The sequence below is a fragment of the Melozone crissalis genome, unplaced genomic scaffold, assembly GCF_028551555.1.
Source record: "Melozone crissalis strain CALT ecotype California unplaced genomic scaffold, PUWL_Pcris_2 ptg000042l_1, whole genome shotgun sequence".
Lineage (NCBI taxonomy): Eukaryota > Metazoa > Chordata > Aves > Passeriformes > Passerellidae > Melozone > Melozone crissalis.
In genome coordinates this window covers 44,332,595-44,347,777 of record NW_026535820.1, presented here as the reverse complement: position 1 = coordinate 44,347,777, position 15,183 = coordinate 44,332,595, and the positions used below count along the sequence as shown (strand labels likewise).

At 35.1% G+C, this 15,183-nt stretch overlaps 1 protein-coding gene across 1 annotated transcript in view; it reads left to right on the top strand.

The window, feature by feature from the left end:
* The window catches only part of DNAH5 (dynein axonemal heavy chain 5), a 113,959-nt gene that overhangs the window by 57,332 nt on the left and 41,444 nt on the right, over positions 1-15,183 (top strand). Inside the window, exons 43-51 of the mRNA XM_054285448.1 lie at positions 376-617; positions 5,407-5,583; positions 5,999-6,203; positions 6,690-6,832; positions 7,559-7,693; positions 9,214-9,336; positions 10,371-10,584; positions 11,210-11,433; positions 13,386-13,581. Of these exons, the coding sequence (XP_054141423.1) occupies positions 376-617; positions 5,407-5,583; positions 5,999-6,203; positions 6,690-6,832; positions 7,559-7,693; positions 9,214-9,336; positions 10,371-10,584; positions 11,210-11,433; positions 13,386-13,581 (1,659 nt within the window). The remainder of the gene's footprint in view (positions 1-375; positions 618-5,406; positions 5,584-5,998; positions 6,204-6,689; positions 6,833-7,558; positions 7,694-9,213; positions 9,337-10,370; positions 10,585-11,209; positions 11,434-13,385; positions 13,582-15,183) is intronic.

Here is a 15,183-nt window from a genome sequence, read left to right as displayed (position 1 = left end):
ACAAATGAATGGTGTTTAAATATATCTGTAGTTGTTATCTTCTTTATGTCATTTCATGTAACTTGAAATAAACCTAATTTATTACTGTCTTGAAGACTGGATCCATAAAACTCTTTCGGAGTATTAAAACTCGTGACTTATGCTGATGGCACTTTATATACTGAAGAATGGATAATTATTAAGAATAGGTGACAAAATGAAGTACCCAACTGAAATTGAGTGATGGAAATGGTAATTGTATTAAAAGCTGAGATTGTAGCTGTGTGCATGAATTCAGAATTAGTTAAAAATTTGTTTGCAGAAATAAGAAACTGGTCTTTGAAAGAAACTAGCCGTTCATCCATCGGTGCTTTTGTCTGTTATGTTGCATTATAGGTGATCACATCTGGATAGTTCTTGATGGTCCAGTCGATGCTATTTGGATTGAGAACCTTAATTCTGTCCTGGATGACAACAGAACTCTAACGCTGGCAAACGGTGATCGGATACCCATGGCGCCAAATTGCAAAATAGTCTTTGAGCCTCATAATATTGATAATGCTTCCCCAGCAACAGTTTCAAGAAATGGCATGGTGTTCATGAGCTCATCAGTTCTCACCTGGAGTCCTATCCTTGAGGTAGAACAGCTAAGTGTCTGTATATGCATTGAAAGTTTTACTGGCTACTTCTTCAACACTTCACTCTAATTACTGTAGAACCATTTTCTGTGCCTTTTGCTATGAAATCCCTTTTCCTCTAGGACCTAGTATAAACTTCTAGGTCAGTACTTAAAATAGCAATGTTTCTGGTAGTTTGTACAAGAATGAATAATTTTTTGAAGGAACATAGTTAACATATTACACTTTTAAGAATATGGTAATTTTACTTTGACACAAATTTGTAATTAGAGTTATTTTATACAATTGAAGGATAACTTGGTTTTTAAAACTACCTGGTAGCCCTTAGTACAGCTTCAGACCAAGGAGGAGAAAAGAGTGAAGTTCAGGAAACTTAAAATCCTTAAGAAAATAGGAATTCTCTTGATATTTCTTAAAATTTATTGCAGTTGGGATTTAGAACCAGAAATAAAGTCAATGCAGCATCAAAACATGTAATTTTTAAATTGATGCTGTTGCTTGGTTGTCTGTTAACATTCCTAGAAGCAAAGTATCTGAAGAACTATGCAGTAGTCTCTCTCTCTCTGGCATGGAATGAATAATTCAGAAAAACAGAACATGTTTCAGGTGTGTTTTAGAGTCAAAATCCAGCATATAACATATTGAAATATATCAAAGTGATTTATAAAGTCTTTTTTTTTCTTCCATATGTCATCTTTCATCTTCCAAAACCCAGTGAAAATAAATCCTAGTCTTGACAGAATGCTTGTGACAATATAGTGATGACAAATTCTGAGACTTGAGCAGACAGTTTTTTTTTTCATGTAGCAAGAATCTTGGTAAAAATGAAACATGCGAGTTCCCAAGAATCTACCTAATGTTCCATAGTAATATACTTAAACAAAGCTTTCAGTGTTTAATTCCAGTTTTCTTTTCTGTGAAGAAAACGATAGAGACAATAGCAGTTAAAAAAAAGTTAGTTTCTCATTTTCTTCTCTTAAGCCCTATATTAACTTAAAAAATTTCAGTGAAGTACACTACTCAGGATTAGCACTTTAAAAAAGAAATTAAAATAAATATTTTTTTTTCTCTGCATTTTTTCTTGTCTAGGCCATCTTGTTGAGAATGCTTGGTTAGCATTATTTTGCTTTGATAAACGTGGTTGTCTCCTGAATATCAAAAATGAAAGCTTTCTCCTGCATGGCTAAGATACTGATTTCTGTGATCATACAGATAATTACTTAATTACTTTCCCCTGAAACCCAAGTAATATCTGGTGTATTTCACTATAATCCCAAATTAAATTCTTTTATATGGGCTTTAAAATTCATTTTTATATGGACTTTAATTATAAGATAGGAATTATTTTCTGTTTATGAAATTGGAACACCATCCAGGAGTTGGTAGTGTATTTGTTTCCCTGTTTTTCAGACTTAAAAAGACAAAAATTTATAAGTTACTATGAGCTAACAGACTAAATTTCACTGCCCTCCATTCTAGTATGTATCACATGAACAAGTTTTTAAAAATATTTCTTAAGATGAATGTCTCACAGTCTCATTCAGTCATTTCATTTTCTAAATCAAATAGGATACCAGCAGAAAATGCAACTAATCCTCACCTAGTTTGTGTTGCTTAACTAGTCCTATGAAAATACAGCTTAATCCTATGAAAATACAGCTGGCCTCACATTAACTTTCAGATATCAGCCTTTTGTAGTGATTACTCTATATTATTCTCAGATTTCTTATTTTTTTTAACCCGTAAAGGTTCTCATGCTTGTAAGTTTTATATAGCTTGCTGTTTATAACCAGATTCCTTGTCCCTAAATCCCTGAATTGTCTGGCAACAGAGGAAAATTGGCTTGTGGCCCTGCCTAGAACCAGTGTCCTTAGCAAATACAGGTTTCAGCCCAGACAGAACTCAAAAGAGACAGTATGCTGTAGTCCAAGCCCTAAGTGCCAGGCAGTGCCTGGTGCCTCTCTTTGGGACTGGAGGCTGTCAAGCTCCTCCAGGAAAAGTGAAGCCAGGGGATGTGTTTTGGTGAGCAGAAATTACCAAGGTGAGGAAGGCTGTAAACTTGTGATTTCTGGCAAGGTTTCTTTTCCACCTGTGGATGTGAGATGGCAGGTCAGGTATGATGCCCTGAAAAGAGGTGAGGAGCATCAAGACCCTCTAGAAAAGGCACCAGAATCCTATTTGGCCTTAACCCATTAGGAGGAAAAGGAATGGGATTGTCATCAGATATTCCTTCCTGTCTTGGAAACACTCGTGTCCTGTTGACTTGTTGCAAACCTGGAGGTTTGCTGCTTGTGAAGAACTAAGAGTTGCTGCAGAGTGCTGATACTGTATTTTTTTAGTAGTGTCTGAAGCTTTTTCCATTTGGAATGATATAAAATTACATGGAATTTTCCATTCAGTCACAGGTCTCTGCAACACTTGGGAATTGTCACTAATTCATTTGCTGAGTTCCTTTGCCAAGTCCAAAATATTTGTAGTCTTGTTATGAAAAAAGTGTTTAATAAGTTTCCTAAGAAATTGGCTGGTAAAACTTCAGTTTTAGCAGTGCAAATACATGCAGTCAACACGAGTTCCTTATGTATGTTACTGCCAAGTTTTACTTTTCAATTTTTTTAAAAACTAATATGGATACTCAGGAAAGTCTAAGTGTAAATTATGCGTCTAGGACAGTGGCTCCCCTGAGATTCCACTTGTGTTGTTCCTTTCTGTGCTTACAACACTGTATAGGGACTACTACTACTACAACACTGTATAGGTTCTCACAGCTCTGCCTCCTTGTGTTGCCTAGACAAGGCAACACTTTGCAGACAACACTTTCTTGGATATTAAAATTGTGCTTAAGATTCAGCTGCAGAGAAAAGAATTTTATTTTGCATTGTCACTCATGATTTACCTCCTCATTTTAAAGTGATATGCAGGCTAAATTTAGCAGTGTTGAAGAGTTCTATGAAACTAATTTTCCTTAATCCATAACCTTATAGTTTTAATATATTTTTGTGATAGAAACAGACTAAAGAAAATAAAATTTTTTTTAAAAAAAATTTGGATTACATAAACAAAACAGTAAAGTAACCTTTCCAACTTCCCTTTCTTTCCTCATTATAAAATTTGCTATAAAATTACAGCCTATCGTTATTTATAATTTTATCCAATAGCATTTCTTTGGTGTTGCATCATAAATAAAATATCTTGATGGCTTTTTCAATATGCCTCCCTTTAAATCTCTTTTGTAATGCAATACACTTCATATTCCAACAAGTCAGGCTAATTCTCAGATGCTGAATGAAATGTAGTATTTGTTGATATTTCAGAAGAACTTTAAAACATGATTAAAGACAAACAAATATGGGTAACTCAGGAAGTTGTATATATTTTTGTTTTCAATCCTTACCATTTGCAAACAAATGGATGCATCTGCTTGGATGCATTGTTATGACACATGCAACTTCCAAGTTTAGTGAAATAGTTCTCAAGTTCATGTTGCTGTTCTCATGCAATGTGCTGTTCATGTTGCTAATCTCATGTGATGTGCTTCTTAAGAGATCAAAGGTATGATCCATTACTCATGAAGCTTCTCCAAAGCAAAATGTTTTATCAGCTTTTTTACTAAGCCCTAATATTTTTTGAACAATCAGTGAATTTTGGATATCTGTTTTAAGTCCTTCTGCCTTTTCATTTTTACCACTTTGTTTTCCACCTACCTGTTTCTAGAAAGGTTTTCATATATATCCTTATTTGTAATCAGTCTCGAAGTTTATTTACTTTGCAAAGTAAAAGTAGAATTTCAATTATGAAAGTAGTAGAAAGAATAATAGAAGCACAATATAGTTGAGTTTAGAAAGGACCTCTAGAGATAATATTGAGTACATTAGTCAAGTCAGCCTAGAGGAGGTTGGTGAAGTCTGTGTCATGTTGAATTCTGAGATGGAGAGTCCAGGAGCTCACTGAGAAGCCTGTTCCAGCTTTGACTACTTCCACAAGAGAAAACCATCCACGTTTAAAGCAAATTTATTTGATTTCAATTTGTTCCAAATTTTGTTTTGAGTTTTGGGGAGGAATCTGCAAGTGTTTCTGCTGGTGATTGTGTTTTATGTAAGAAATAAATTTATGGAATGTAAGTGAAGAGAATGGGATGTAAGTAAGGAGAAGTATTTTACCCTGAAGATGAGAGAAAACTTCCAGGTAACTCCAAGAGTCATGTTACTACTTTGAATGAAAGGCATCAAAGAATAAATCCTCTTCTATGATCTTAAGAAATGGGTAGTTTACTTAGGTTTTGTTTATCCATCATTACAGATACCGAGATACACAATAAGAACACTACAAACACCAGCACACCTCCCCTCTGATAGCCTAATTTTTTTTTGTACACCTGTCAGATCTTTCAGGTTATTCTCTATCCCCCTTAGAAATAATGTGGAGATTAAATAAAATTTGTGTTCAGTACGTATTGTTTGGTTTCTTTTCAGAGTTTTTGGATACCTTTCACAACTGTTGTGATTAAAAAATATTTGGAAATAATAATTTTTGTGCTGTTGAGCAGTTTTTTCTTTTCAGTTCCCTTCATCTTTAACATCCAGTAGGAATTAGACATACTTGGGTAAAATGTGACCTTCTGTTAATTAAACCCTGCCCAATGGGCAGGGAAACTTAACTTCTGCCCTCTGCCTCCCTCTTCTCCCATTCTGCCCCCAAGAAATCAACATTCCATGCTTCCTGAGCCTTTCGAATTACTGTACTTGAATTCACTGAGACTTGCATCAGGAACTAAATTTATGCTTTGCAACAGGGATTTTTGAAAAAATGTGCCTTCCAAGAGGCAGAAATTCTATGTCAGCTGTATTCTTCATCGTTCCCAGACTTGTACCGCTTCACTGTTCAGTCTCTGCATTGCAAGACTGAGATGTTGGAAGCCTTTGTCATTATGCAGAGCATTAATATGCTGCAGGGCCTTATCCCATCTAAGGTAGGTAGTCTGAATGTTTTTATGTATACTTAACATATTGTAGATAATTTCAAGTAACAAAGTTTTGTAGAGAGGGATTCTTTGATGATTTGGAATGTCAAAAGAGATGCAGATTAGTAAGAAATGCCTTATATTTCTTTAGAAAATAATAGCTGGTATGTGACCTCTTTCACAATCTCACATTTGAATTTGATGTTAATGCTGGTTTACATTAAGCACATGGAGCATGCATTGTCAGTTTTCCTTTTTTTATTTTTGGGTGATTTGTCATCATTTTATATCATTTATATTGATTCTGATCATTGAAGGCATCTCTAAATTTATATATGACTGAAGATTTCTAACCTCATGTTACTAGTTATTATCAAGTAGAGTTTCAGGCTGTTGAAAATTAAAACCTAACTCAATCCTTCAGGAGCAAGGTGGGGAACTAACTCCAAAATATTTGGAAAGGCTGTACGTCTTCTCTCTCATGTGGAGTGTAGGAGCACTGCTAGAGCTGGAGGACAGATGCAAAATGGAATACTGGCTTCGAAAACATGCAACAGTAAAGCTTGATCTTCCCTGTATCCCAGAGGGCAGTGAAGACACAATGTTTGATTATTATGTGACATCTGATGGTTAGTAACTCAGCAGGGTGATATGGGTTAAAATTTAAAAGTTATTTTATAATTGTGCTTTTTTTAAAGAGAATTAATTCAGAAGTATTTTATAGCTCGCCTTCTTTTGTGTCCCTTAGCAAGTTTCATTTTATGGCTATACTTTCCTGGTGGTGTTGTGTTTAGCTTTTTCTCTGCTTCCAGTGAAAAGTCAGAATGTGGATATAATTGATACAAAAGCTGCATGGACTTTGTGGTGATGAATTGTCAAGTGAACATATAATCCTGGTCGTTGTCAAAATTTATGTAAGAAGGAGGAGTAAGCCTCTTAGATACAACTTAAGGGATTCTATGATTAAATGATTCTGTAAATTTTAGTCTGAATACAAAGAGGGATTTCTGTATGTGAGACAGAAGCGTAGACAGATCAGTGAACTGAATGGAAAAGAAAAGGAAGTGATGATGCCTAGTATTTCTAAAACATTTACTTAATTTCTTTGTTATTAGGTACATGGATGCACTGGAATACACGTGTTGAAGAGTATGTATATCCCAGTAGTGGCACCCCAGAGTATGACTCAATTCTTGTGCCTAATGTTGACAATGTGAGAATGGATTTCTTGATTGAAACTATAGCAAAACAGGGCAAGGTACTTTTTCTATAGTTCATATCAAAGTACTGCTAACAGAACACATGACAAAAGTTTTGGATTAGCAGTGAAATATTATGTCATTGAAAAGGAAGAACTTTTTTTTCTTTTTTTTTTTTTTAGATATGAGAGGATGTTTCCAAAAACTACTTTCATGCAAATATGCTTGAACTCTTGAATAGTCACTGTTTCCAGACTTTGTCTTCCCCTCGCCCCTTCATTCTGCAGTGGAAATAACTGTAATTACAGCCAAGATCAGTCAGAATGGAACCAATATTTTTATGTACTGATGGGAGAGGGAGAAGCACATAGGTCAGGAGGCTCATATCTGACCCTGCTGATTGAACTCTGCCAGCATGGGGCAGTTATAGAATTTATGTAGCTTTAGGCTATTCTTCACTAGAACTGTGCCACATAAGCAATTGAAATTTTACAGATACTGAGTCTCTAGATGATTAAACCATTTTTCAAATAATTACCTCCTTTCCTTGTTAGTGTGATTGTGCTGGATGACATGACCGTTAACTGCAAATATTTTTAACTGGTCAGGCCTGCAAAAATCTATGAGACATTAACTATTTTACTTCTACATGTCTCCTGTGAAAAGTTCACTTTACATAACTTTTCTAGTTTCTTTTCTGTTTAAAAGCTAAATGGGACTGTTGAGCCTTTGCCAAGACTCCCAGCTCTTGTGTTTCATCTTATTTCGATATTGTCTTTGTCTAGGCTGTCCTGCTAATTGGTGAGCAAGGAACTGCAAAGACTGTTATAATCAAAGGTTTTATGTCAAAATATAACCCTGAAAGGCACATAACTAAGAGCTTGAATTTTTCATCTGCAACAACCCCATTAATTTTTCAGGTATAGTAGTGATTAATCTTCTCGTACAAGATAGTTGGATTCAGAGAATATTCTGATAATTTGCCAGGAGGATTCTTCTGAAAGTGGTTCTGAACAATAAAAAAGCACCTGTTCAAATAGTCCAAGTGTTCTAATGCATGATTTAAGACTTCTGTAAAAAAATCATTCCTTTCAACTTTTTCAGTAGCTATTGAGCTGTTCTTGGACTTCTACAATAACATGCTTATTATTGTCTTCATCTTATGTTTTTGTGTCAAATATATCTGTTCTCACTAACTGGGAAGAGCTGTTAGATTTCACTAAACACCATGGGTAAAATAAGTGCTACCCACAACAATCTGTCATTAAAAGTGTGCTGTCTGCAATTTAAGTTTCAGTCATTACAATAACTCGTTAAAAAAGTAACACATGCAGGGCAGCTGCTATGCATATAATTAGAATGCTTAAATCCTGAACTGTACTGCCTGTCCAAATTTCTACCTATCTAATTTGAATTATTTCAAGTGTCTTTCATCTCCTGGCAATATATTTGGGGAATATTTTTAATGCAGTCTGGTATGCCAGGCCAAAGCACTGTCTGGACTGTAAGTGCTGTCTATAAGCTTGATGAGTCACCTATCATCTGCCTGTATAGTATAGTAGAAACTACTAACATTTTATATAATATACAAACATGTAATTTTGGTCTTAATTTCCTTAGGATTTTTTCTTCTATTTATTGGGCTATAAACAAAAAGTAACATATTTTTATAAAAGAAAAGTAGATTTAATTGGTGATAGGTGAGATTCTGATCATCAGGATATCTGAAATAGATGTGCAAGACTAAGCCAATTCTCTGTTAACAATCTAGATCAAAACATTCTGTTGTGATCTGTGCTTTAAAATTACTCTAGCTTATTATAACCTTGGTCTACCTGATGCCACTTGTGCAAAATTGGAGCCTAGGCATGGTGTAAGAATGCAGATGTTTAGGTTTATACTAAAGAATAATTATGTATGGTTAAATGAACTTTCACTAAGGATAGAGTAAATAAAAACTGGAACTTAAGAAGAACAGAGAAATGGAAAGATGATGAGAAGAACAGTAAAGGCAAGTCTACCATTAGGCAAAATTATCTCATCTAGTGTATTTATATATGTGAATTTAATTATTGATGTGTGCTTTTATGAAGTACCTTGATACCTGCTGGAAAGGTGTTCTAGAATTACATCTTCAATTTAATCTTTATTGCTAGAAGTCATCAATTTTGCTAATAAATGAATAAAATAAAAGTTTGAAACCTATTCAGATTTCTGCAAGTGTTAGGCATGGTTTCTACTGTAGACACCAGCCTGGTACTGTATACCTTGAGATTTTAGACATTCTAGTTGAACTAGTGCAATTACCTCCAGCAAATGCCTTGTCTGAACCTCACTTAGTAAAATTCTATGTAACAGGAACATCAACATGTTTAAGTGATTGAATCATGTATGAAATGAAGTGCTGTTTGTGACTGTGCTGCTAATTGCTTTTCAACAGCGTACAATAGAAAGCTATGTGGATAAGCGCATGGGCCCAACTTATGGTCCACCTGCAGGCAAAAAGATGACAGTCTTCATTGATGATGTGAACATGCCCATAATCAATGAATGGGGAGATCAGGTCAGTTTGTGAAAGAAGAAAAAAGAAGACAAAAGGTTTTCTTTGTTTTTATGCTACACTGTAAAATTGCCTTCTTAGTCATTCAGAATAGGGTAAAATTGATATGCAGTACTTTAATTTTAAACAGTCTTTTAAAAGAACCCATCTACATTAATTTGTCAGGAATTAATTGAAAATAAATATGCTGACAGCAAGAAGCAGTTTGAGTGCTCCTTAGAACATGCCTGTATAATTTTAATAATGTTTTATAACGACACTCATTTCATAATTAAAAATAAGAAGTCTTTGTACACAAATTGTGATAGCAAACTGACATTGTGGGCAATAATTAAAATACTGTGAAACCTGAGAGGTAAGAAGTGTCTTCTCTGCTTCAGACAAAATGGAAGTAATCTTTATTTATATTGACAAAGTTGTTCTCAAGTACATTGCTTTGGAAATTAATGTTAGAATTTCTATAGGAGCATAGGTATAGGATGTATTCTCTGTGGAGTTTTTTCAGCTTGTCAAACAGAAATGTAGGGTATCCCTTTATGGCTAAAGAAAAAGGTCTTGCATGTTTTTGTATGTCAGTAGTTCTTTTATTTCAGCTTGAAAAACATGTTTGTGATTGTTACATATGAAACATACAAATATGTTGTATCATTTGCAACATGATGCATTAGTTTGGGCTTGACTGAAAAAAAGATGCAAAGATATATTAGTTTGGGCTTAATTAGAAAACTGGAAATTTTGTTCTATAAGGCAGAAGTATTTCCAACAGCAATGGAAATCATGCAGCATTCAAGTTAGAGTAAATTGTCATTAGTTCTAAATGAGGGTACCCCTGTACTCCTGCAATTTTTATCCTTAGATTTTACTAAATGTTCTTATTCCTTGCTATGCATTTTTATCCTGAAGGAAATAAGCAGAGGGATAGGGGGCTATGATAGTGTTATACTCTTTGTTAGGTATTTCAAACATTTAAGTATGTTCTGTATTTCATTCAGTTGTACATGTAATATTGTCTTATATAAAATCTGGTTATTTTACAGGTCACTAATGAGATAGTTAGGCAACTGATGGAACAGAAAGGACTGTATAACCTGGAAAAACCTGGGGAATTTACCAACATCGTGGACATTCAGTTTTTGGCTGCCATGATCCACCCTGGGGGAGGTCGCAATGATATTCCACAGAGGCTGAAGAGACAATTTTCGGTGTTCAACTGTACTCTGCCTTCCAATTCTTCCATTGACAAAATTTTTGGTAAAGGGAAATTAGCTTTGTAGTCATTTCATTTTTTAAAATAGTAGTTGATTTTCCCTTATCATTCTATTTGTACACATTATTGTTAAAATCGAGGCCTAATTTCCCCCTGATTTGTTTACCAGCACATTTTTCTTCAGTAATCACTTCCCACCTGCAACATGATCAATCTGTAAATTGTTCAGATCCAGTCATGTCTCTGAAATTGTTGGTATGCTCAGATTTAATAAGAATGACATGAAGGTATTGTTTTAGTGACAATGCTGGACAGTTGCTCAGGTGCCACTGCTGCTGAGAATAAGTGACTAAAGACTAGACTTTCCCAAAAAATGGGATCATAGTGATTTCAGCAGGAGATTAGTTATTCAAGGCTAGTGGAAACTATTTTATGAGAAAAAGAACATTTTAATGTGCTGTTAATTAAAAGCTAAATATCCATTGAGCCAGTGGCAGAATGGCGTTAAGAATGGCTGAATCAAAATTTGAATATACACTGGAAAGCCATTTTAACAAATTTGAAAAGGTTTTTGGGATTGGATAAAGAAAAGAAACAGAAGATTCAGATAATCATTGCTCCTATTGTTGCGCTAACATGTCTTTGATTTGGCAATTTTTCTTTCCACAGGTGTAATTGGAGAAGGACACTACTGTAGTGAGCGGGGATTTTCAGACGATGTGAAGAAAACAGTAGCCAAATTGGTTCCATTGACACGCAGACTGTGGCAGATTACCAAGCTGAAGATGTTGCCCACACCAGCCAAGTTTCATTATGTCTTCAACCTTCGAGACCTCTCGAGGATTTGGCAGGGAATGCTGAACACTACATCGGAAGTGATCAATGAGCCACAGGTAAGTGCAGCACATCAGTGACCTGGATATAATTAGTGTAGGAAAGGGGATGAGAGTCTATCTTGGCATTTGAATTTGCTTTAAAAAAATGCAACCTTAGTGGGTTTTTTGAGGCAAAGGTGTTTTAGTCCAGCTTTTATAGTACCAACTGAAATGAAAACTTTATTTCAAAACGATGACAATCCCCACTTCTTTTGCCACAACCGTTTGCTTCTATCTGCTTTTCCTATTAGACAGATGCTAGTTTATTTAAAAGAAGTGAGAAAATAAGTGAGAGGCAATGAACTTACTTTAACCCTATGAAAATGCTCAACTATTGATTAAAAAATTGAATAGTTCCTCTTCTCCATTACTGTCTTGAGACTTTCAGTCACTGCCTAATTTCTGTCTAATAATTTGTTTCTGGCTTATGGTTTAAAAGGAAGAAGTAGTAACAAGTATTAGTAATGTTTTTCTTCTTTTCCATAATCCATCTTTCTTCCAGTAAAATATAATTTCTCTTCTAATTATTTTAAAGAAAAGGTCATTTAGAGCTATGAAACATGTAGTGCTGGAAAAGCAATGCTTATGGAAAACATGTAAAATTTGTTAAATAATTGCTTCATTTGCAATGTGTGTCTCTGTTCAATAAGCTCCTGAATTCTACTGCATCTAAAATTTAAACTTCAGAATGGATTTTAGTTTCTGCAGCAAAAAAGTGCAAGGAGCACTTAGATTATATATATATATATATATATGCACACTATTAATGTCTTTTGAAGTGTAAAAACCAATTGGTCAAAATACCGTTATATAAATTTACATATTAATTCTGAGACTTGATGCATCAATTGTACAGAGTTCTGTAGGCTGAACCAAAGGTCTTCAAGGAGTACCTGGAATTTTTTCTACTACTGTATGGTAATAGCATAGGATTAAAACGAGTGCTGCTGGTATTAACAGCCTGACAGGTTCTCCTTCTTCATCCTGTGACCAAATGGAGGGACTTTAAAGGTATATTGAATTTGGAGAAGGGATAATATAAACACTTAAACATTTTTCTTTGTTGTTATTATCCAACTACTTTGGCTGTAGCGTTGGGACCGCTATCTGTGTTTGCCATGAAATTATTCATGCCATGATGCTTATATTTTCACCCATCTCCTTCTTAATGACCAGTTAGAAAAGTGGCTTATCAATACATAAACATGTTAACTGGTATGGATATGGTTTTAGGGCTGAGGAAATAAAATCTTCTTACACCTTACTTTGGAACACTAGATTAAAGCTTCTTCCCTAGATAACTGAATATAATCTTAAGTTGCTATTGGGCAGAATAAGAAGCTCAACGTATCTCTTCTGAAGAACTCTTTATTTTCTAATGTTAATGTTATTTTTAAATTAAGAAATGAAGGCAAAGCTTTAAAGTTGCTATAGTTCTTTTTGGAAGCCAAATGAGTTCCTCAGTAAAAGAGAGACATAGAGCTCCTGGAGTGTGTCTGGCAGAGACAGTTAAGGGCCGGAAGCACCTCTTTTAAGAGGAGAGGCTGAGGGAGCTGGGCCTGTTCAGCCTCAAAATGAGAAGACTGAGGGGAGACCTCATCAATGTCTGCCAATATCTGAAGGGAGAGCGTCAGGAGGACAGAGCCAGGCTCTGCTTGGTGGTGCCAAGGAATGGGGCAACAGGCGGAAACTGATTCACAGGAAATTCCTCCTGAACATGAGGAAGAACTTCTTTGATGGGAGGATGATGGAGGCCTGGAACAGGTTGCCCAGAGAAGCTGTGGAGTCTCCTTCACTGGAGATATTTAAGAACCATCTGGATGCAATTCTGTGCCATGTGCTCTAGGATGATCCTGCTTGAGCAGGGAGGATGACCCACTGTGGTCCCTTCCAAACTGGCCCACTCTCCTTCTGTGATTCTGTGAAATGCCTCCTTTCTATTATTTTATTTTTTTCCTTTTTGCATGTAGGTGCTGATAAAATTGTGGAAGCATGAATGTAAGTGTGTTATTGCTGATCGTTTCACAACCTCAGAAGATGTTGATTGGTTTCACACAGCTGTGGCAAAACTCATTGAGGAGGAATTTGAAGATCTGAAAGCTTTGCTGAATTGTGAAACAGATGCATTCTTTGTTGACTTCTTAAGGGATGCACCTGCAAGAACTGGTAAAGATTTACTTTAATAATCATGGAAATTATAAAACTAGGCAAGGGGATGTGATAATCCTAGATACTACAAAAAATATGTTGTAAAAATGCATGCTAAATTTTTGCATCAAAAGTGTCTGTTTTGTCCAGTGGCTTTGAAGCTAATCTATGTTACCAGCTGTGGCAAATTTTTATTTTAATGAGATTTCTAAGTCTGTATTGATATCCAGTGTCTGTATAGGAGAGCCTTGCTTTCATTTAAATTGGTGTGGCAGAAATAGTGAGCATGAGTCTTTTTTATTCCAAAAGGATCAAGGAAATTTTTCATGAATGACCTAAAATGGTGGGGTTGCAGTAGTAGATAAAGGTAACATGCCCTAGAAATGTGATTAAAAAATACTGTCTCTGGGCTAATCCAATGCTCTTTAGGAAGTAACTATTAAATGTAACAAATGACTATTAATTCAAATTTTCCTGAATGCTAGTTAAACCTCTTTAAAAACCCGTATGATAGAAATACCTTTATGTCTTTCAAACAAAAATATGGTATCGCTGACCTCACTAAATTACCTGGGAATATTTATCAATTGTTGCAAAAGAACAGAAAACATTTGTTTGGGTTTAGGGAAGGTTGTTAGATGATTCAGTTATCTGTGTTGGTATCACTGCAGTGATGGAGAGTGGAGCAATGGGAGACTGGCATGAATGGCCAATGCTATTTGAACCGTCCCTTGAAGGATTGAAGTAGACAGAAGGCAGTGACAAAAGGAGAATAAAGGATAGGACATATTTCATTGGAAGGAATAAAATAGAAGTAAAAGTAAACTAGTGTAAGAAAGAAAATAATTACAGCCTTAAATAACTTGCTAAATTTCATCAGTGTAGAGAAGACTGAAATGTAAATCAGAATGCATACTGAGAGAGTGAGGAATGATTTTTAATGTGAAAATTTAAGTCCACACTAGAAACCATCATATTGAACTGAAAAATAAATGTACTTCTCAACATTTGATAAATGATAAAGGTATTTCTCAAAATTATTTGCCTTTTTGGTGACAGATTAAACGTACCTGTATTATAATGGGCCTTTTAGCATGGAACTTCATCTAAATACAAAGTGGGAGACTCTCATATAGAAAGGCTATATTTTGCCCTCGATAGATTTCAGAACCTAACCTAAGTCCTGAGCCTTGAGAACGCCCTTTCTGGTTTTGGCTTTAAATGAAAAGAATAACAGGCATCATCTTGTTTTATTTGTCCCTATAATGGCACTTAGTATTTCCCCTTATGGTGGAAGTGTAAGAGCAGGACCTTGATTTTTAAGCTCTTAAATACATTAAGAATGACCTCTGACATTGACTTCAAAGAGCCCTATGCTCAGATTAGTAATATGTTTACTGGTACTAGATAATCTTTTTGTCTCTGAGTTGTAAAAGCAAAAAATATGTTTGTCCCTGAGAGAAATACAGGATGACTTAGATCTCGGTCAACTTTTACATCTTAGCTTCAAAGGAATTGTTTGTGGTGCTAGTGATCTCAAGACCCTCTACCTATTCAAAGGTGTTTTTATCAGTTGTTTTTGAGATTGTTGGTTACTACTTTTGATTATGAATCTTGAGA